The sequence below is a fragment of the Pelobates fuscus genome, chromosome 3 (assembly GCF_036172605.1).
Source record: "Pelobates fuscus isolate aPelFus1 chromosome 3, aPelFus1.pri, whole genome shotgun sequence".
Classification (NCBI taxonomy): domain Eukaryota; kingdom Metazoa; phylum Chordata; class Amphibia; order Anura; family Pelobatidae; genus Pelobates; species Pelobates fuscus.
Genome location: NC_086319.1, coordinates 257,042,887 through 257,063,371, shown reverse-complemented (window position 1 = coordinate 257,063,371; position 20,485 = coordinate 257,042,887). Strand labels below are relative to the sequence as shown.

Sequence of the window (20,485 nt, the reverse complement as noted above, 5' to 3'; positions counted from 1 at the left end):
TTTTTTTTCCAAGAAAGGTGGCAACCTTAACTACTCTTCACATACTCTTGCTTAAAGGAGCACTATAGGGTCAGGAACACAATCATGTATTTCTGACCCTATTATGTTAAAACCACCACCCTGGCCCCTTCTTGCCTCCCTAAATATAGTAAAATATTACTTGTATTTAATTCTGCAGCTGCTGGCTCAGAAGTGGTGGTCTGAGAAAATTACAATACTTCCCCATAGGATTGGCTGAGACTGTCAACTAGGCAGATCAGGGGCAGAGCCAGCACAAGTCCAACATAGCCCTGGCCAATCAGCATCTCCTCATAAAGATACATTGGATCAATGCATCTCTATGAGGAAAGTTCAGTGTCTGCATGCAGAGGGTGGAGACACTGAATGGCAGTGCTGCACACTAGGCAGTACTGCCCCAGGAAGCCGCCATCTAAGGAGCGGCTAGTGGAGGTATTTTCTCTGAAAAGACAGTGTTTACTGCAAAAAGCCTGAATGGAATGATTCTACTTACCAGAACAAATACAATAAGCTGTAGTTGTTCTGGTGACTATAGTGTCCCTTTAAGTTTGGAAGCTTAAGAGAGATGTATGGGAACAAAACGTGTGGACTGGCTGACATTAAAATGAGTTTAGGTAATGCAGACGTTGGTCTCTCTAACACTGTGGCATGTCCCCTTTCTTCTACACTCACTACACACACCTTTTCTCTGTCTCAGACTATATACCAGGAACTTCTGCCTGCTAGTAAGAAGGTAAGGAGACAAGTGGACCAGCGAGTGCTAGGGGACAGTCCTTAGAAAGCATGGAGTGAGCGCATTATTAGACGCATTTATGTCAAGCTCAAGGTGCTGCCTGCATAGTATGTCCTTAGTTGGGCAGCCTGCAGGATTGGCAGGCAGCCTGACATGTATTCAGGCCAGGCTGACCTTCCAATTCTTTGGACAAACATGCCCCCTTTTTGGGCATGTTCACCCCTTTTGGCAGGTCTTGTCACGTGATTTGCGCCAGTGGCACACCCTTTTACCCCGCCCATTGACTTCTTGCTTCACTGGACACTGCTGTTAGTGGTTATGGATTTACTTGAAAGATGAAAGCATAAATTAGAGAGAGATTAGCATAGAGTATATGTTTTCTTATAGCTGCATCCTATGAGTTTCCCTCGGGCACCATCTCCATCAGATACATCACGCTTGGGAGGTATGATTATTTTAGTGATTTTAGTCGATAAGAGTCCGTAATTAGGCCCATCATAATTGTCAGCTCCAGGCCCACTGTGCTCTTAATCCGGCCATGCATATAGTACATATAGTGTTAGTGATTCTTATATCATCATCTAGTGTAATAAAACTAATTTAATTTGTCATAAATTTGTTATTTCGTTAATATCTAAATAAGTTATTACTGTGTAAGTGTTTAATTCTCCATTCTTTCAGCAATTAATATGTCCAGTATAATGATCCCATTTTGCTACACAATTCCTTTTTTTTTTCTCTTTCCTCCTATATCCCTTTCTCTTTATAATACAAAATAACATCTCCAAAATTACCTTATCCTTCTTTGTAGGTGATTAGTTTCAATTTAATTGAATAATTCATATATCAAAATATAATAATCCTATTATACATTCATACATTTCTTTAGGTATTATCACCCCTTGTTTTATCCTTAAAAGTGAAACAATTATTAATTTCAAATTACATATAATGATACTAATTCTATTTGACATAAAATTCAAATATATATATTTGTTATTTGTTATATATATTTGTTCTAATACCAAGATGTGTATGCTTACTGCAGATCTGATTAATTGGAGAGTATCCAATGTGCACTGCATAACTAATCTATAATGCCGTTATCCTTAAGTCTAGCTAAATCTTTAATTGCATCATTTAAAACAATAGTTTGATCTTCAAAGGACACAATCAATTTGGTTGGAAAGCCCCATCTGTAATTGAGTTTTTTTAATCTTAATTTCCTGGTGATCTCTTTAAAACTTGCTCTTTTTTTGTTTTGTAGTGAAGGAAAGGTCTTGAAAGACCAGAATACCTTAATATTTTAAAAAAAAAATTTTTTTTTATAAATTCTTTATTTTGAAAGGTTTAGTTGTTTTGGGTTGGGGTACAGAAAGAAAAACTCGGGAAGAGCTGAATTAGTACATGTGTCATATATCAGACATGTTTTGACATAACAGTTTAACATGCTTATCGATTTTATACATTTGTCGTCCTTATCTAGGGGTGGGAGTGGGGTACAGAAAGAAGAAGGGGTGGGGGGTAGGGTACCCTATCACATACATTTCCGTTCGTGTTATTCTTTTTCGTTCCGGGTCTGTTTGTGTCGTAGTGACCGTTCGGAACGGAAAGTGTATTGGCCTACGTGGGTTATTATGTGTTGTGGTGTCCTAGATGGTGGGTGCGTTGCGCTTCTTATCTGGTGGCGCCCAGGGTTCGTGGTCCATGGGTGGTGTGACTCTGTACGTTTAGGGTCTCTTGTGTGTGCGGGTATATGCACTGGCTGTTCTGTGTTGTCCTGGATTATGGGTTTGTTCATTTTGTCCTATGGCATTTCGATTCCTTTGTGTGGTAGTTAGGGGCGTGCCTATCCAGAGGCCTCTTAGTCCCTCGTTTGGGGTCTGTCGCTTTGGATGTGTTATAGTGTGTTCTGGTTTGGGGGGTTTGTTCAGTCTCCGTTGATCTGATGCGTGTTGTTTGTCTGCGTTGTGGCGAGCCTGTGTCAGTTCGAGTCCTTGGGGTTGTACCTATGCGGTTGTGGGCGGGGGAGTTGGAGTTGGGGGGGATATTTTGTGGTGCCCTATGGTGGTCTAGGGTGGTGTGCTTGTAGAGCGTCTCTGTGTGGGGTGTAACTGCATGTGTTTTAGGTGGGGAGTGGGAATTCATAGAACCATGGGTCCCATATTCTATGGAAGTGTGTGGTCGTATCATGGATCAGTGCGGACATTTCGTCCATTTTGATTGTCTCTTTTATCTTGCGGTGGACCGTGTCTATTGATGGGGTATCGGGGCTACCCTATTTTTCTGCAATGGCTCTTCTTGTGGCCAGTGCAATTTTGGCTATTAATTTGTTTTGAGCCCTGGGTGTATTTGTTAGTGGTTTGGATAAGAGCCATGTCCAAGGGTCTAGTGGTATGTTTGTGTGGAGTATTTTCGTTGCCATGGACTCTACTTGCTGCCAGAGTTGTGCGGTGGGGGTGCAGTCCCACCACATGTGGAGGTATGTTCCCTTTTGTCCGCAACCCTTCCAGCATGCGTCCGTGTCTGACCTGCCCATCTGTTTGAGCTTTAGGGGGTGAGATACCATCTCATCAGCGTCTTGTACGCCTGTTCCTTGTGATTGACACATATTGAGATGGAGGCTGTGGCCTCCCAAATGTCGGCCCAGTCGGTAGGGTCTGCTGCTGGGCCTATATCCCTCTCCCAAGCTGACACATATGTGAGAGCACCTTCTTTGACGCACTGTGATTGGTGGGCTTGGAATCTAACCAATCAGAGTGCTCTGTGTCATTTTACACAGCGTGGGAAAGTTCTTTGGAATTTTCCCACACTGTGTAAAATGACAAAGAGCACTCTGATTGGCTTAAATCAGCCAATCAGAGTGTTCTTAGCCTAATTGCAGGGCGTGGCAAGGCTTTATAAGCCTTCCCCCGCCCTGCAGAGCTCAGTCTGCGCGGAGCCCTCTATGGGTGAAGATGGATTAATTTTTTTGCGCTCGTTTTTTTTTTGTTTTTTTGTTTTTTATTGCGTCGGTTCTTATGGCTTTTTATTTGGCCTTTTTTGGGGCTGAAAAAAGAAGATTTTAGAAAAAAGAAGACGTCAAATGGTAAGCTGATTTTTTCTTTACAGGTTAGTTATTTTATTACCCCTTCACTATTTTTTAGGGTGAGGGGGGTAGGTAATGGGTAACTTTTTGGGGGGATGGGGAGTGGGTGACTAGGGGCCTGGGGACACCTAGTCACCTTTGATTGGGGGGGGATTTTTATTTAGGGCCCCCACCCACCACTCAGGGGTGGGGGCTGGGGGGGACAGTAGGTCCCCCCTTATTGTTTTTTTTAGGACCCCACCCACCGCTCAGGGGTGGGGGCCGAGGGGAGGACAGTAGGTCCCCCCCCTCATTATTTTTATGGCCCCCACCCATCGCGCAGGGGTGGGGGCGGGTGGAGAACAGTAGGTCCCCCCCAGTGTGTATCACGGTCCCTGAGGACAGGTGTCAATCCATATCTTCCAAGTGACCCTATGTAGGGGGAACAGTCCCTATTCTGCTCTGTGTCAGTGTGTATCAGGGATCCTTAGGATAGGTGTCAATCCATATCTGCCAAGTGACCCTATGTAGGGGGAATAGTCCCTATTCTGCTCTGTGCCAGTGTGTATCAGGGATCCTTAAGATAGGTGTCAATCCATATCTGCCAAGTGACCCTATGTAGGGGGAACAGTCCCTATTCTGCTCTGTGTCAGTGTGTATCAGGGATCCTTAGGATAGGTGTCAATCCATATCTGCCAAGTGACCCTATGTAGGAGGAACAGTCCCTATTCTGCTCTGTGTCAGTGTGTATCAGGGATCCTTAGGATAGGTGTCAATCCATATCTGCCAAGTGACCCTATGTAGTCCCTATTCTTCTCTGTGTCAGTGTCTGGGGGGAGTATCTGCAGTAATACAGAGTGTCTGGAGGGAGTATCTGCAGTAACACAGGGTGTCTGGAGGGAGTATCTGCAGTAACACAGGGTGTCTGGAGGGAGTATCTGCAGTAATAAAGAGTGTCTGGAGGGAGTATCTGCAGTAACACAGGGTGTCTGGAGGGAGTATCTGCAGTAACACAGAGTGTCTGGAGGGAGTATCTGTAGTAACACAGAGTGTCTGGAGGGAGTATCTGCAGTAACACAGAGTGTCTGGAGGGAGTATCTGCAGTAACACAGGGTGTCTGGGGGGAGTATCTGCAGTAACACAGGGTGTCTGGAGGGAGTATCTGCAGTAACACAGAGTGTCTGGGGGGAGTATCTGCTTGTAACATTTATATGCACTGAAAAAAATAATAATAATAAATTGAAAAAATAAAATAAAATGGTTGCAGCTTCCAAATGAATCTAAAATGGATGCTGTCCAGTAGGTGGGAGGGTCTGCTAGGGTGGGTGTGCTGCTGATTGGCTGGAATGTGTCTGCTGACTGTGAGGTACAGGGTCAAAGTTTACTCAATGATAAAGAATAGGGGCGGACCAAACATCGCATGCGTTCGCCCGCTGTGACGAACGCGAACATGCTATGTTCGCCAGGAACTATTCGCCAGCGAACTGTTCGGGACATCACTATAGCTCAGCAATATCACAATCTTCCAGGTTTTTCCAACAAGGAAGGGTGTTAGTTTATCCCGTCTACCCCGTCTCACTGACTCAGCTCTCACAATCTGTCTTGTTTGGTGCTCTCTACGGGTCGGCCACTTCGTACACTTAGTTTCTAGCTCCTCTCTTCATTATCAGCACACCAGCGCTCACGTGGTCACACCTGAACCCGTCCTACGTCATCACGCAAACTGTCCGTTATTATTAAAGTTAAAGTAAAATAGCTTTAGTCAAAAGTAAAGTTTTGCGATTGGCGATATGCATATCAACCATTTCAAGTAAGACATGCCCAAGTATTTTTTATGTCAACATTAACATAGTCTCTTTCCAACATGCAACCCATGATCTGAACATACGTGCATTGGTATTAGACTTTGACTGTACCTTGATACTCTTGAGGTTGATATTATGAGGAACCACAGTGAGAAGATGCTCTAGTATTTCAATGCAGCCCCCAAAAGCTGCAAAATGCAAAGGAGTGAGACCACTCTGTGGAGAGATAGAACAGTGTGTATTAACACAAACATGTACATATAGTTTCAGTCATCCACCAAAAATACACAGGGGCCATCATTGACATTGCTGTGTATATGAAGATTTATATCTATTTATGTATGTATATTTGTATGTGTAATCACGCTTGGCTGAAAGTAAAAAATATATATAGTTTAATGTATTTATTTCTACTTTTATATAGATATAGTTTATCATCATATTTTGTTTTGCTTAACACATGCTTGAAGTAAAAATATCTAAAAAAAATAAAATAAAATATAATCTAATAGAAAATGTAATCCTTTTGTTAGCATTTCAGTTGCAAACAAATCCTGCCAGACGCAGAACCAAGTTAATGTTCATACATAGTAAACCAGTATACAAACTGTAACGAAACTCAGGGGAGTTTGTCAAAGTTGGATTTACATAGAAAGTGACGGCAGATAAGAACCATTCGGCCCATCTAGTCTGCCCAATTTTCTAAATACTTTCACTAGTTCCTGGTCTTATCTTATAGTTAGGATAGCCTTATGCCTATCCCACGCATGCTTAAACTTCTTTACTGTGTTAACCTCTACCACTTCAGCTGGAAGGCTATTCCATGCATCCACTAGTCTCTCAGTAAAGTAATACTTCCTGATATTCTTTTTAAACCATTGCCCCTCTAATTTTTTTTTTTAATTCTTTATTTTTGCAGTGCATATATGAACATGCAAGTACATCATGCCACAACAGCGATTGACTAGTAATGGATTACACAGATAATATAACATTGTAGGCAAGATAAAACAGGCACTATTTTATAATATAATGGCAGCATCACGGTAAGCTGGAATATCTAGAGCGACATATCTGAACGTTTGCGCTAGTCAAATCGCGTGAGGGATAACGTTAAGAATCAGGTTAAGCATACTTGTTTAAACTATAGGTCCAATTACAAGCATGTGGACCACGAGGACACTCCATGTACACATGAGGGTAAACAAAATCAGTTAAGAAGGGTGTTCGGTTTACCAGACCAATATTGGCACAATAGCTAGGCAACAGGGGATTTACAAAGTCTCTCGTGGACTCTCTTTTGGGTATCAGGCTAGACAGTGACTTTTACACTAGGGGTATAACGATTGCTAAAAGCTGGCACATCAATGGGGTATGTAGGGAGAGCCTGCTCTACTTTTAAAAGCATTTTGGATGGTATATGACCATGTGAATATAATGAAACATAAGGAGCTTTTCTGGCTATAGTTATCAAGGTTAGAGGAGGTAATCAACGTATGCACCAGTCATTTCCCAGAGGCAAGTGGTATCTGTGGGGTTCCGTCATCGGTGTTATAAGTCCTTTTAGCTGATGCCCATGAGTGGGGGGTCAGTGACCCAGGAGTGCAAGAGTCTCGGGTGTTGTGGCCCTAACTTGGGCCAGTGTTGCTGGCTGGGGCATTGTAGGAGCGGGACAAACGCTGGCATACCTCGTTCCCCTGGGCCTGCAAGGCTAGGCCTGCTCGCATGGCAGTTGAGAGGTGTTGTCAGTCCCTTAATGCGCCGGTTATTTCTTGCGCTGTTGGATGTATGTACCGGCATATTGGTGGGGATGGCTCGGATCTATTCTCAGAGCTATTGCAGAGGTTCGACGTGTCGGCGGTGGTGAGGATTTCTGCCTTACAGCTCTGGGTGCCCCCAGGGCCGGACTGGGAACTAAAATCAGCCCTGGAAAAAAATTCTATACCAGCCCAATAATGCGTCGCGACAGCATAGTGTGCTGATATAGAGGGTGAAAAAATTACTTGAAATTGAAAGCACTTACTCCAATGAAGGAACGCATATAGGGCTTCAAAATAAACAAAAGAGCGCCTTTATTTTAAGTAGACGTACATTTGCATGTAATCAATGTTTCAGTACAACTACTTTGGCCTATTAAGGACATTTTAGTAATGGTACTGAAATGCTGAATGTCTGCAGTTGCACAACTAAAAAAATGAAGGGATCTGGTTAATTTTGAAGTTCTATGGGTGCGCTCTTCACTTTGAATATGTTATTGTGCATGAGTATGCAACTAGCAACAAGACTGGGCCAATACGTGCTCATTACACACACACACACACACACACACACATATATATTAATGACATTTACCGTATTTTTCGCTCCATAAGACGCACCTCACCATAAGACGCACCTAGTTTTTAGAGGAAGAAACCCAGAAAAAAAATATTCTGAACAAACTGTCCCATAGTGTTTCTTACTATGGGACAGTTTGTACAGAATATTTTTTTTCTCCCCTGTGCCATAGTGTCCCCCCCTCCCATAGTCTTCTCCTCTCTCCCATAGTCTTCACCCACCCCCTCCCCATAGTCTTCACCCACCCCCTCCCCATAGACTTCACCCACCCCCTCCCCATAGACTTCACCCACCCCCTCCCCATAGACTTCACCCACCCCCTCCCCATAGACTTCACCCACCCCCTCCCCATAGACTTCACCCACCCCCTCCCCATAGACTTCACCCACCCCCTCCCCATAGACTTCACCCACCCCCTCCCCATAGACTTCACCCACCCCCTCCCCATAGTCTTCACCCACCCCCTCCCCATAGTCTTCATCCACCCCCTCCCCATAGTCTTCATCCACCCCCTCCCCATAGTCTTCATCCACCCCCTCCCCATAGACTTCATCCACCCCCTCCCCATAGACTTCATCCACCCCCTCCCCATAGACTTCATCCACCCCCTCCCCATAGACTTCATCTCCCCCCTCCCCATAGACTTCATCCCCCCCTCCCCATAGACTTCATCCCCCCTCCCCATAGACTTCATCCCCCCCCTCCCCATATACTTCATCCCCCCTGATATACTTCATCCACCCCCTCCCCATAGACTTCATCCCCTCCCCCCCATAGACTTCATCCCCCCCCCTTCCCCTCCCCCCATAGACTTCATCCCCCCCCCTCCCCATAGACTTCATCCCCCCCCCCTCCCCATATTCTTCTCTCCCATACTGTCCCCCTCCCCTTGTCCCATAATTACTTACCTGTCTTGCAGCGTTGGCCGGCAGCACAGGGCGCACCACGGTAGTGGAACGTGAATTTCATGTTCCGGTTTCCGGCGGGACTGAAAGGAAGTGCGCACTCAGCTTGTGCACACTTCCTTTCAGTCCCGCCGGAAACCGGAACATGAAATTCAAGTTCCACTACCGCGGTGCGCCCTGTGCTGCCGGCCAACGCTGCAAGACAGGTAAGTAAAGCTTCATATTCGCTCCATAAGACGCACAGACATTTCCCCTCACTTTTGAGGGGAAAAAAAGTGCGTCTTATGGAGCGAAAAATACGGTATGTGTGTATTATGCATATATAAATGTATATTACTATATGTGTAAATATTATAGGCTTAATTATGTTACTAATACACACATTAATATACATGCATATTTATGTGTGTATTACTGTCAGGATCACATCAATTTACTTCTATTACCTTTTCCTCGTTTAGTGTATCTTGTCTCCAATTGTCTCCTTTTTTTTCTCTTACAGCGACCCTTGTGCATCTTTTACTTCATCCCAGTCCATGTGTGTTTCTTTTTACCCTTCTCCAGCCTCTGTATTTCTCTTTCCCCCAGCCCCTTTTGTGTTGTTCTTAGCCCCAGACACTTTGTCTCTTTCTCCCCTTCCAAATCTCATCTGTGTGTCTCTTTCTAACTCATACTCTGTGTGCCTCTTTCTCTTCTCCCAGCTACTCTCTGTCTCTTTTTCCCCAGCCCAGCGTTGCCTCCCACAAATCTTGTGTCACTTTGTCCCCCTTCCCTACTGTATGTCTCTTTGTCACCCCAACAAACTTTCTGTGTGTCTCTCTTCCCCATCTCCTCCCCGTGTCTCTCTCTTACCCCTCTGTCTCTTTGTACCCCCATCCCCTGTGTCTCTCTATTACCTCATCTGTCTCTGTGTCCCCCCTTCTCCTGTGTCTCTCTATTACCCCTCTATTTGTCCCCCCATCCCCTGTTTCTCTATTACCCCTCTGTCTCTTTGTCCCCCTTGCCCTATGTCTCTCTGTTACCCCTCAGTCTCTGTGTCCCCCTCTCCCTGTGTTTCTGTTATTCCTCTATTTGTCTCCCCCCTTCCCCTCTATTTGCCACCCCATCTCCTCTATTTGCCTCTCCCCTTCCCCTCTATTTGCCCCCTTCCCCTCTATTTGTCTCCCCCTTCCCCTCTATTTGCCTCTCCCCTTCCCCTCTATTTGTCTCCCCCTTCTCCTCTATTTACCCCCCTTCCCCTCTATTTGTCTCCCCCCTTCCCCTCTATTTGTCTCCCCCTTCTCCTCTATTTACCCCCCTTCCCCTCTATTTGTCTCCCCCTTCTCCTCTATTTACCCCCCTTCCCCTCTATTTGTCTCCCCCCTTCCCCTCTATTTGCCCCTTCCCCTCTATTTGTCTCCCCTTCTCCTCTATTTGTCTACCCCCCTTCCCCTCTATTTGCCTCTCCCCTTCCCCTCTATTTGTTTCCCCCTTCCCCTCTATTTGTCTACCCCCCTATTTGCCTCTCCCCTTCTCCTCTATTTACCCCCTTCCCCTCTATTTGTCTCTCCCTTCTCCTCTATTTAACCCCCTTCCCCTCTATGTGTCTCCCCCCTTCCCCTCTATATTTGCCCCCCTTCCCCTCTATTTGCCTACCCCATCTCCTCTATTTGCCTCTCCCCTTCCCCTCTATTTGTCTCCCCCTTCCCCTCTATTTGCCTCTCCCCTTCCCCTCTATTTTTCTCCCCCTTCTCCTCTATTTACCCCCCTTCCCCTCTATTTGTCTCCCCCTTCCCCTCTATTTGTCTCCCCCTTCCCCTCTATTTGCCTCTCCCCTTCCCCTCTATTTTTCTCCCCCTTCTCCTCTATTTACCCCCCTTCCCCTCTATTTGTCTCCCCCTTCCCCTCTATTTGTCTCCCCCTTCTCCTCTATTTACCCCCCTTCCCCTCTATTTGTCTCCCCCTTCTCCTCTATTTACCCCCCTTCCCCTCTATTTGTCTCCCCCTTCTCCTCTATTTACCCCCCTTCCCCTCTATTTGTCTCCCCCCTTCCCCTCTATTTGCCCCTTCCCCTCTATTTGTCTCCCCTTCTCCTCTATTTGTCTACCCCCCTTCCCCTCTATTTGCCTCTCCCCTTCCCCTCTATTTGTTTCCCCCTTCCCCTCTATTTGTCTACCCCCCTATTTGCCTCTCCCCTTCTCCTCTATTTACCCCCTTCCCCTCTATTTGTCTCTCCCTTCTCCTCTATTTAACCCCCTTCCCCTCTATGTGTCTCCCCCCTTCCCCTCTATATTTGCCCCCCTTCCCCTCTATTTGCCTACCCCATCTCCTCTATTTGCCTCTCCCCTTCCCCTCTATTTGTCTCCCCCTTCCCCTCTATTTGCCTCTCCCCTTCCCCTCTATTTTTCTCCCCCTTCTCCTCTATTTACCCCCCTTCCCCTCTATTTGTCTCCCCCTTCCCCTCTATTTGTCTCCCCCTTCTCCTCTATTTACCCCCCTTCCCCTCTATTTGTCTCCCCCTTCTCCTCTATTTACCCCCCTTCCCCTCTATTTGTCTCCCCCTTCCCCTCTATTTGCCCCCCCTTCCCCTCTATTTGCCCCCCCCTTCCCCTCTATTTGCCCCCCCCCTTCCCCTCTATTTGCCCCCCCTTCCGTGTGCCTGCTTAACTTGTCACAGGAGGACTGAGGGAGGGGGCGGAGCTAACGACCATGCTCCCTCGCGGTCCCCATAATTCCTAGCATCTACACATCATAGAGTACTGATTACTCTATGATGTGGCTGAGCTGGGGATTATGGGAACCGCGAGGGAGCATGGTCGTTAGCTCCGCCTACTCCCTCAGTCCTCCTGTGCTGACAGCTATGCTGCTGTCAGTATCAGTGAGTGTGCCGCCGGATCGCTTGGGCGGCCGCCCGGCAAACTCACTGATACTGACAGCAGGTATAGCTGTCAGCACAGGAGATGGGGCCGCCGGCTGCAAGGTAAGTATAAATCCTCAGAGTGTGCCGCCGGACCGGCCACCCGGCGGAAGCGACAATGCGGCCGGCGGCCGCAATATTATTAAAATACAGGGAGCAGGGCTCCCTCTCTCCCTCCAGCCCCCCAGGTGCCGCGGCCCACCGGGAAATTTCCCGGTATCCCGGTGGGCCAGTCCGGCCCTGGGTGCCCCTCAGCCGTGCCTGCTGGTATTGTCTCGTGAGGTGGGTGATCGTGGTGCCCCGTGATGTGAGTCTGGGCTCTGTGTTTTCCCCTTCTTGGAGGTCCCCTGCTTCCACGGTGGATATGGGGTTGCCGGGTGTTGCTTGACGTGAGGGGGTTTCAAACACCCGGTTTTCGCTGTATCCAGTGTCTGTGCAGGATGCTGGTTTTTATTTTCCAGTCGTTGCCAGAATCGCCTGCAAACGGCGTCGAATTTTGCTTTGAATGCCTCTGCCCAGTCGTTTACATTTTGTTGCTTCGCGGGAACTGCAGTGCTGTTGGCCATCTTGGCTCGGCTTTGTGACTCACAGTTCAAGTTATGCCCTGGAGTGTCTCGGAGGTGAATGTCCTCTGTGTGGAGGTAGACCGGGATAACCCCCGCCGGTCCAGGGGGGGGGGAACAGAGACCCATGTTTACAGAGTCGGCTGCGTGTGGCGTCGGGAAAGCGGCCTGCCATATGGGTAGGCTTTCGACCTTTGCCGAGTGGATCATATTCATAGAGTAGCTTGAGTGGTGTCATAGTGTTCCTCTCAGTGTCACCCCACGTTTGGTGACTCTTTTAACACGGTTGATCTCAGTTTTGATTATTAAAATCCGCTTTATTCATTGATTGCTGTAGGAGCTGCTGAGGCAAGCGTCCTCACAGCTCTGCGGTCAGGCCCCGCCCCCTTTGCCCCTCTAATTTAAGACTATGTCCTCTTGTTGTGGTAGTTTTTCATCTTTTAAATATAGGCTCCTCCTTTACCGTGTTGATTCCCTTTATGTATTTAAATGTTTCTATCATATCCCCCCTGTCTCGTCTTTCCTCCAAGCTATACATGTTAAGATCCTTTAACCTTTCCTGGTACGTTTTATCCTGCAATCCATGAACCAGTTTAGTAGCCCTTCTCTGAACTCTAAAGTATCAATATCCTTCTGAAGATACGGTCTCCAGTACTGCGTACAATACTCCAAGTGAGGTCTCACCAGTGTTCTGTACAATGGCATGAGCACTTCCCTCTTTCTACTGCTAATTCCTCTCCCTATACAACCAAGCATTCTGCTGGCATTTCCTGCTGGTCTATTACATTGTCTGCCTACCTTTAAGTCATCAGAAAGAATCACCCCTAAATCCCTTTCCTCAGATGTTGAGGTTAGGACTCTATCAAATATTCTGTACTCTGCTCTTGGGTTTTTACGTCCAACATGCATTATCTTGCACTTATCCACATTAAATGTCAGTTGCCACAACTCTGACCATTTTTCTAGTTTACCTAAATCATTTTCCATTTGGCTTATCCCTCCTGGAACATCAACCCTGTTACATATCTTAGTATCATCAGCAAAAAGACACACCTTACCATCAAGACCTTCTGCAATATCACTAATAAAAATATTAAAGAGAATGGGTCCAAGTACAGATCCCTGAGGTACCCCACTGGTGACAAGCCCAAGCTTTGAATATACTTCATTGACTACAACCCTCTGTTGCCTGTCACTCAGCCACTGCCTTACCCATTCAACAATATTGGAATCCAAACTTAAAGATTGCAGTTTATTGATAAGCCTTCTATATGCAACAGTGTCAAAAGCCTTACTGAAATCTAGGTAAGCAATGTCTACTGCACCACCCTGATCTATTATTTTAGTTACCCAATCAAAAAAATCAATAAGATTAGTTTGGCATGATCTAATTAGGCAGCTATCTACAGGTGCATGCCTGATAGGAGTGTCGAGGGTGCCTATTCTGCCTGTTAAAAGCCATCCTGCCTGCAGTGCCTGAATTAAGTGTGCTGGAGTCTATGCGTAGAGTGCTGTGTTAAGCTTGAAAGAGTAGTAACTTTTGTTGACTTGCACTCTCCGACTTGACGTTGTGGCAGGTTTATGCAATGTATGATCATACAATGTTAGTAAACTCCCATTATTTTTTGCCCTATTTATGCATGTTCAGGTGAGGGCAGCCAGCCCCCTGGTTTTTCATATATATATTTGTAGTCGGGGACAATAAGCTGAGTAACGGTATTGAATATGGGATAAGTCAGGTATGATATAAGTCGGTTGTAGTGTGCCGGAACCGACGTTCGGGTAGGCCTGTAACCCCTCCCACAATAACAGGCTATGCCTTTCTATTTGTAGTCGGGGACAATAAGCCGAATAACGGTATTGAATATGGGATACGTCAGGTATGATATAAGTCGGCTGTGGTGTGCCGGGACCGACGTTCGGGTAGGCCTGTAAATAAAGAGGGCAAAAAGTTTGATAAACACATTGATACAACTTGATCAACGCTTTATATGCCTGCCTCCTATCCTTCTCTGGTAGAGAGATTTCTAGTGTATGTAGAGGATTTATGTTCTAGTATTCGAAGAGGTGTACTGAGGTATACTAGAGGCTGTGAATTAGCGCTTATACTACTAGTATTCTAGAATACCAGTATAACCTGAAAACGCTAAGGGTCGTGTATAAGTTACCAACTAGTCCTAACGAACGTAATGCAATAGAAGAGTGCGCTTACTCATGTGATCTTGGGAGAGGCATATGTCTGTGTAGCCCTGTGCGTGACAGATAATTGTTCTATTAGGTAGGCTGGGCATCATTCTGTTAATGGTAAACTGGGATAAATTTAATTTTGTAAGTAGGTATGACGTAGTATGTGGTGTTTGTAAGCTTAATTGTTTCCCAATGAGGTGGCAAAAAGGTGAACCGAAGTGTACTTTGTCAGAAATGGCAAACGCTTTGAAAAATAAATGGTAATTATAGACAGTGTCATGTGGGTCAGTAATTGACCAAGTGCCTTCTGAACCAAGTGTGAAGGGCCCAGTGAGAGGGGCGGCCCGAGTTTATATAGCCGGGTAACCCCTCCCACAATTACAGGCTACGCCTTTCTATATATATTTGGGAGTCTAGCCAACTCTTTGGTTTTGCACCCTTCCCTGTCACAGTTGCCTCATCCCATGGCCCTATTTAGCCTTGTACTGCAGAGAACTCCAGATTGATTTTTCCCCCAAGTAAGTAGCTCATGAAGCAGACATTAGGCTGTTAGAGTAGGACCTGCCAAATAATGGGGGTACATTGACGTTGTGGCAGGCTTATGCAATGTATGATCATATAATGTAACTAAACCCCCATTATTTTTTGCCTAGATTAGGTGTTTTTAATCTGTCAGCACCGAAGTTGCTGTTTAGTGGATAAGGGAGTGCACTGGATATTCTTTTTTATTGCACCCTTTGACTTAACACAGTGATCTCAGACTGTGCAAGCCAAGAAGTCAAGAGAGAGTGTGGCTAGTATAATGAAATGCAAGTACAGAAACACTGCTACACACAACAACACACATTACTACATACAAGCAGAGGATAACACTGGTCAGTCACTCCAGATAGTGACAATGTACTTAACCCCTTAAGGACACATGACATGTTTGATATGTCATGATTCCCTTTTATTCCAGAAGTTTGGTCCTTAAGGGGTTAAAGCTGTGCAATATAGTAACAGAGGTTGTCAACTAAACTTTCCCTGTGCAACAAGATAACTACCCCAGCAAATCTGAGCAGCAATATGCTTACAAGGAATGTTTGGGATGGTAGCGGAGAAAAGAATGACAAATGAGAAGACAAACTTTACTTATTAGTAGTAAACAAATAACTAAAGATGAACACTTTCTCCATTATAGTTCATGCTCCCGCAATCCCAGACGTCTCTTTGACACCTTTAATTCCCTTCTCCGCCCTGCTGTGGCCAACCCCCAAACTAACCTTACAGCTGATAGCTTTGCATGCTACTTTACTGACAAGATTGTACAGCTAAGGAAACAATTCTCCCCTCCTTGCCGTTCTCTTTCTCAATCACACGTAAATCATGCATTTCCTACCCTCCAGACTTTCTACCCTGCTACTGAACAAGAGGTGGCTGCGCTTCTCCATTCCTCTCGCCCCACCACTTGCTCGCTCGATCCTGTCCCATCTCACCTCATCAGATCTCTCTCCCCTTGTCTTGTGCCTACCCTAACACACATATTTAACTGCTCTCTCTCTTCTGGCACTGTTCCTGCTGATTTTAAACATGCCACTGTAGTACCTATCCTGAAAAAAACATCTCTTCACCCGTCCTCCCCCTCTAACTATCGTCCCATATCCCTGCTCCCTTTCTCATCAAAGCTTTTGGAAAGACTTGTCTTTACCCGTGTGTCTCGCTTCCTTAATTCCAACTCTCTCCTTGACCCTCTTTAGTCTGGCTTCTGCCCTCTTACACTCTACTGAGACTGCTCTTATCAAAGTGACTAATGACCTAATCTCCGCTAAATCCAAAGGTCACTACTCCATATTAATTCTCCTTTACCTCTCTGCTGCCTTTGACACCGTTGATCATGCTCTCCTCCTTCAAACTCTTCAATCGCTTGGCCTCTGTGACTCTGTCCTCTCTTGGTTTTCCTCCTATCTCACCCAACGCTCATTCAGTGTTTCCTTTTCCATAGATACCTCCTCCTCTCGTACTGTCTCGGTTGGAGTTCCCCAAGGCTCTGTGCTTGGTCCCCTTCTATTTTCTCTTTATACTGCCTCTCTTGGTAAACTTATTGCCTCTTTTGGATTCCAATACCACATGTACGCTGATGACACTCAGATATACCTCTCCCTCCCAGACCTCTCCCCTGCCGTCCTGCAACGTGTCACTGCTTGCCTTTCTTCCATCTCTGACTGGATGTCCTCACGCTTTCTGAAACTTAACCTCTCTAAAACTGAACTCCTTGTCTTTCCTCCTCCTAATACTGATCTTCCTCTCTCGCTCTCCCTTCAAGTCAGTGATATCCACATAAGTCCATCCCTGCAAGCGCGCTGTCTTGGCGTCATACTTGACTCTGGTCTCACCCTTGAGTCTCACATCCAGTTTGTTGCCAAGTCCTGTAGGTTTCAACTCAAAAACATAGCCCGCATCCGCCCCTTTCTTACGCAAGATGCTACCAAGGAGCTTGTCCATGCTCTAGTAATTTCCCGCATGGATTACTGTAACCCTCTCCTGATTGGTCTCCCCAAAAGCCGTATTGCCCTGCTACAGTCTGTAATGAATGCTGCAGCTAGACTGATTTTCCTCTCACACCTCACCCCTCTGCCAGTCCTTACATTGGCTCCCTGTATCCTATAGGAGTCAATTCAAAGTGCTAACCCATACATTTAAAGCACTGAACAATTCTGGCCCCTCTTATATCTCTTCACTGATCCATAGGTATGCCCCTCCTCGTACCCTCCGCTCTGCCTGTGACCACCTCCTGACCTCTGCCCGCAACCATACGGCCAACTCGCACGTGCAGGACCTCTCGCGGGTGGCTCCTTTCCAATGGAATAGCTTGCCTACTGCCATCAGACTCTCCCGTAGTCTTCAATCATTTAAGAAGGGCCTTAAAACCCATCTCGTCAGGAAAGCTTATGGCTTCCCAGAGTAATCTCTACCTTACATACCTGTCTCTTGCTCTCCCCTATGGGACAGTGCTTTGCTCTCTCCTCCAGCTCTGCTTCACTCCCACCCTATTTGATATTCACTGTCCTAATGTTTCCAATACCCCACCTCATATAGTCTGCAAGCTCGTTTGAGCAGGGTCCTCTTCAACCTATTGTTCCTGTAAGTTTTCTTGTCATTGTTCTATTTAGAGTTACATCCCCCCTCTCAAAATATTGTAAAGCACTACGGAATCTATTGGCGCTATATAACTGGCAATAATAATAATAATAATAATAAACAAAGATGAACCAGGCATGCTTGCTCATATGAGATGTTTTGTGGCAGATATATCTACTTATTTGCTAATACTTTGTGGTGGCAGTTCCTTCTGCAAGATCTAGCAGAGAAAAAGTGCTCAAACCAGATTACTACAAGTTCAACGCTCTTCAAATCAATTTAATAAAAAAAAAACAAAGAAACATTATTTTGTTTCCCTTCATTGGCTTCTAATTTTAGAAATCTGTAACTTTTTGTACAGCAACCACAAATATTAAATATGTAGTTGATTTGTATGTTTGTAAAACGTCACAAACATTCCCAGTGCCACAAAAAGATTGGCAATTGTAGCAGAGCTGCAATATGAAATCCCAATATCTCCGCTGGTTAAGAAAGTAATCCAAAGTAAGCGCTGGAAATTAAGGCAATATCCCAAATCCCCCAGTAACCGGATGAAATACAGTTCTGGGAGTCAACTGAGGTTTTTATTCACATGCTCCTTTATTTATGCAAATCCCCATGCAAGGGATTTCCTTAGTCCCATCACAGGGGTATTACAGTAGTGGACTACATGGGAAACTTAATTTACAGAGCATTTATCCCACCATGCAGTGCTGTACGAGAGGGATACTCCCACTAGAATATCTTGTTAATTGGGTTATCGCTCTGTACAGCAGAACCGGGTTTTAACATAAAAATGTATAACTTTTGTTTTATTCGTGTGATTATTATAAATGACCGTTCGGTAGATAACTGGGGTCTGAGCGCATACTTCGTGCGAGTACCGCTCAGATCCGAGCTTAAATAACCGAACGGCGCACGAAAACAGACTTTATATTACATTCACCTAAAAGTACCGAAAGACGAATGGACTGGAAGTCCAGCGGTGTTTGCGCCGTCGAGTAGCAGATTTTAGTTCCAGGCGCTCGACGTCCAAACACAGCTGGGCTAACAAAGGATCCAAGATGGCCGCCCGCCGCGTGGTCGGTAGTCGAACGACAGCCACCCAGGAAAGCATTTAACAACCGATTGCAACAATGTTGCAATCCGTTAATTGGAGCCACACGACCCTCTGTGTGTGGGCTCTTGTTCGGTACTTGGTTCGTTTCACGAACAGCCGGTAAAGTTGCTGTTCGTGAAACGACCATGTGAATGCTAGCGGCTTTCGGCTGCTAGCATACGAATGCTCTATATTACACAGACAAGCATACATTTAAACACAGTAAGCAGAATACATTTAAACACAGTATTACAGTGCAACCTTTAAAGTCACAGCCATATAATCTGAAGTGGCTAAGTTTGCCACAGCACTGACTCTGTCAGACTCACTACACCAGAAAACAGAAATTGTACCAGATTTAAACCCAGTGGCCGGCTCAAAAACCTTCAAGAAAAATAGTTCTAACCTAACTTAAATTTAAAGTGATATCAAAGTAAAGGATTTAGTACCAAAATAGGGGCTGGCCCTCATAAATATGGACACTTGGGGGGTATGGGTAAGGAGTGAGTAGAGATACCCAGGTTAGGAGTGATAATATGTTTAAAAACAATTTGGAGGTACAATTCCTTCCCATGGTATCTGACCAGAGCAAGCCTGTTGTAGTTGTTTTGAAATGTTGTCATCAAACTAATATGGTGACCAGGGGTGTGGGGCCAACCTCATGTAGGTCTTTCTTACAGGGGGATAAGCTTTACCCTTTGATATGGTAATTGGGTAATTCAATACCTTTACAAGTCAGGAAAGAGATAACCACTTCCCTCTACCCCCATCCCTTCCAGTTCCTTCTTGGCTGTGCTACTGAGTAGACATGGGCTAATTTTTTATCATGGTGAACTTTGAGTGGGATCTGATGACTTTATAAGGTTTAGTTGTTATTGTCAGTTAGTTAGATTGTTGTTGTTGTTGTTGTTGTGGGTATAGTTAGTTAGATTGTGTGTCATTATTTGTATGTTGTTGTTTTGTATCTGAATAAATATTTGTTAAAGTAGAGGGACCATAGTTTTTTATGTCTATGCGTACATAATAATTTATAGAGTTTGGTAATTTACCACAGTAGTCACCCTACCAATACTGCATTTTAAAGAACTGAGATCAAATTTTGTGCAGAATTACCCCATTTTGATGCAGCACATTACATCCATCGTTTAGAAGTTCAATCACACGTCCCATGTTGTTAGCATGAGCAGCATAGTGCAGAGGAGTGTTTCCATACTGAAAGAAATGAAAAATATCTTAAATTCCATGAAGTGTGCAGTGAGGGTGTATCTAATATAATTGTACACTGTTCAGCTTTCTCACCGAATCTGCAAAGCCATTGTGTGCTCCCAGCATGCTCAGCTCTGTGCGTCTATGCTTCCTTGTTCAAATGTTTGCCTCTGCTTGAGATTACCTGGAATGCACTGCAAATGAAAATGGTAGTTCATTTTTGTTTCTCATTTTCTGACACAGGTTACAGATTTTCTGGTGGTAAACTTGTATTCAATGTATTATGAATTTTCTAATTTTCTACCCCAGTCTGACAGAAAGTGCTCACTGGGAGCATCTAGCAGCTTCCTGACAGACCGGTTAGAGGAAACAGAAGTTCCTTTATTGCGATCTGCTGCTCAGCCATGCTACAAGAGGGGGGTGAGCTGGCACAGAGGAAGGGAAACCACAGAGGTGGGTGGGAGAGGCACACAGAGGGCTGAGGGTGGGGGGGTGAGAAGCGCACAGAGGGCTGGGGGTGAAGCCACACAGAGGGACAAAGACTCACAG

The 20,485-nt window shown here is 45.4% G+C and overlaps 1 protein-coding gene across 1 annotated transcript in view; it reads right to left on the bottom strand.

The window, feature by feature from the left end:
• Positions 1-20,203, bottom strand: part of LOC134602907 (uncharacterized) — an 84,379-nt gene extending 64,176 nt beyond the window's left edge. Inside the window, exons 1-3 of the mRNA XM_063448371.1 lie at positions 20,030-20,203; positions 19,844-19,942; positions 5,735-5,839 (exon numbers count right to left, since the gene is read on the bottom strand). Of these exons, the coding sequence (XP_063304441.1) occupies positions 5,735-5,839; positions 19,844-19,942; positions 20,030-20,062 (237 nt within the window). The 5' untranslated portion in view covers positions 20,063-20,203. The remainder of the gene's footprint in view (positions 1-5,734; positions 5,840-19,843; positions 19,943-20,029) is intronic.
• Positions 20,204-20,485: the final 282 nt, after the last annotated feature.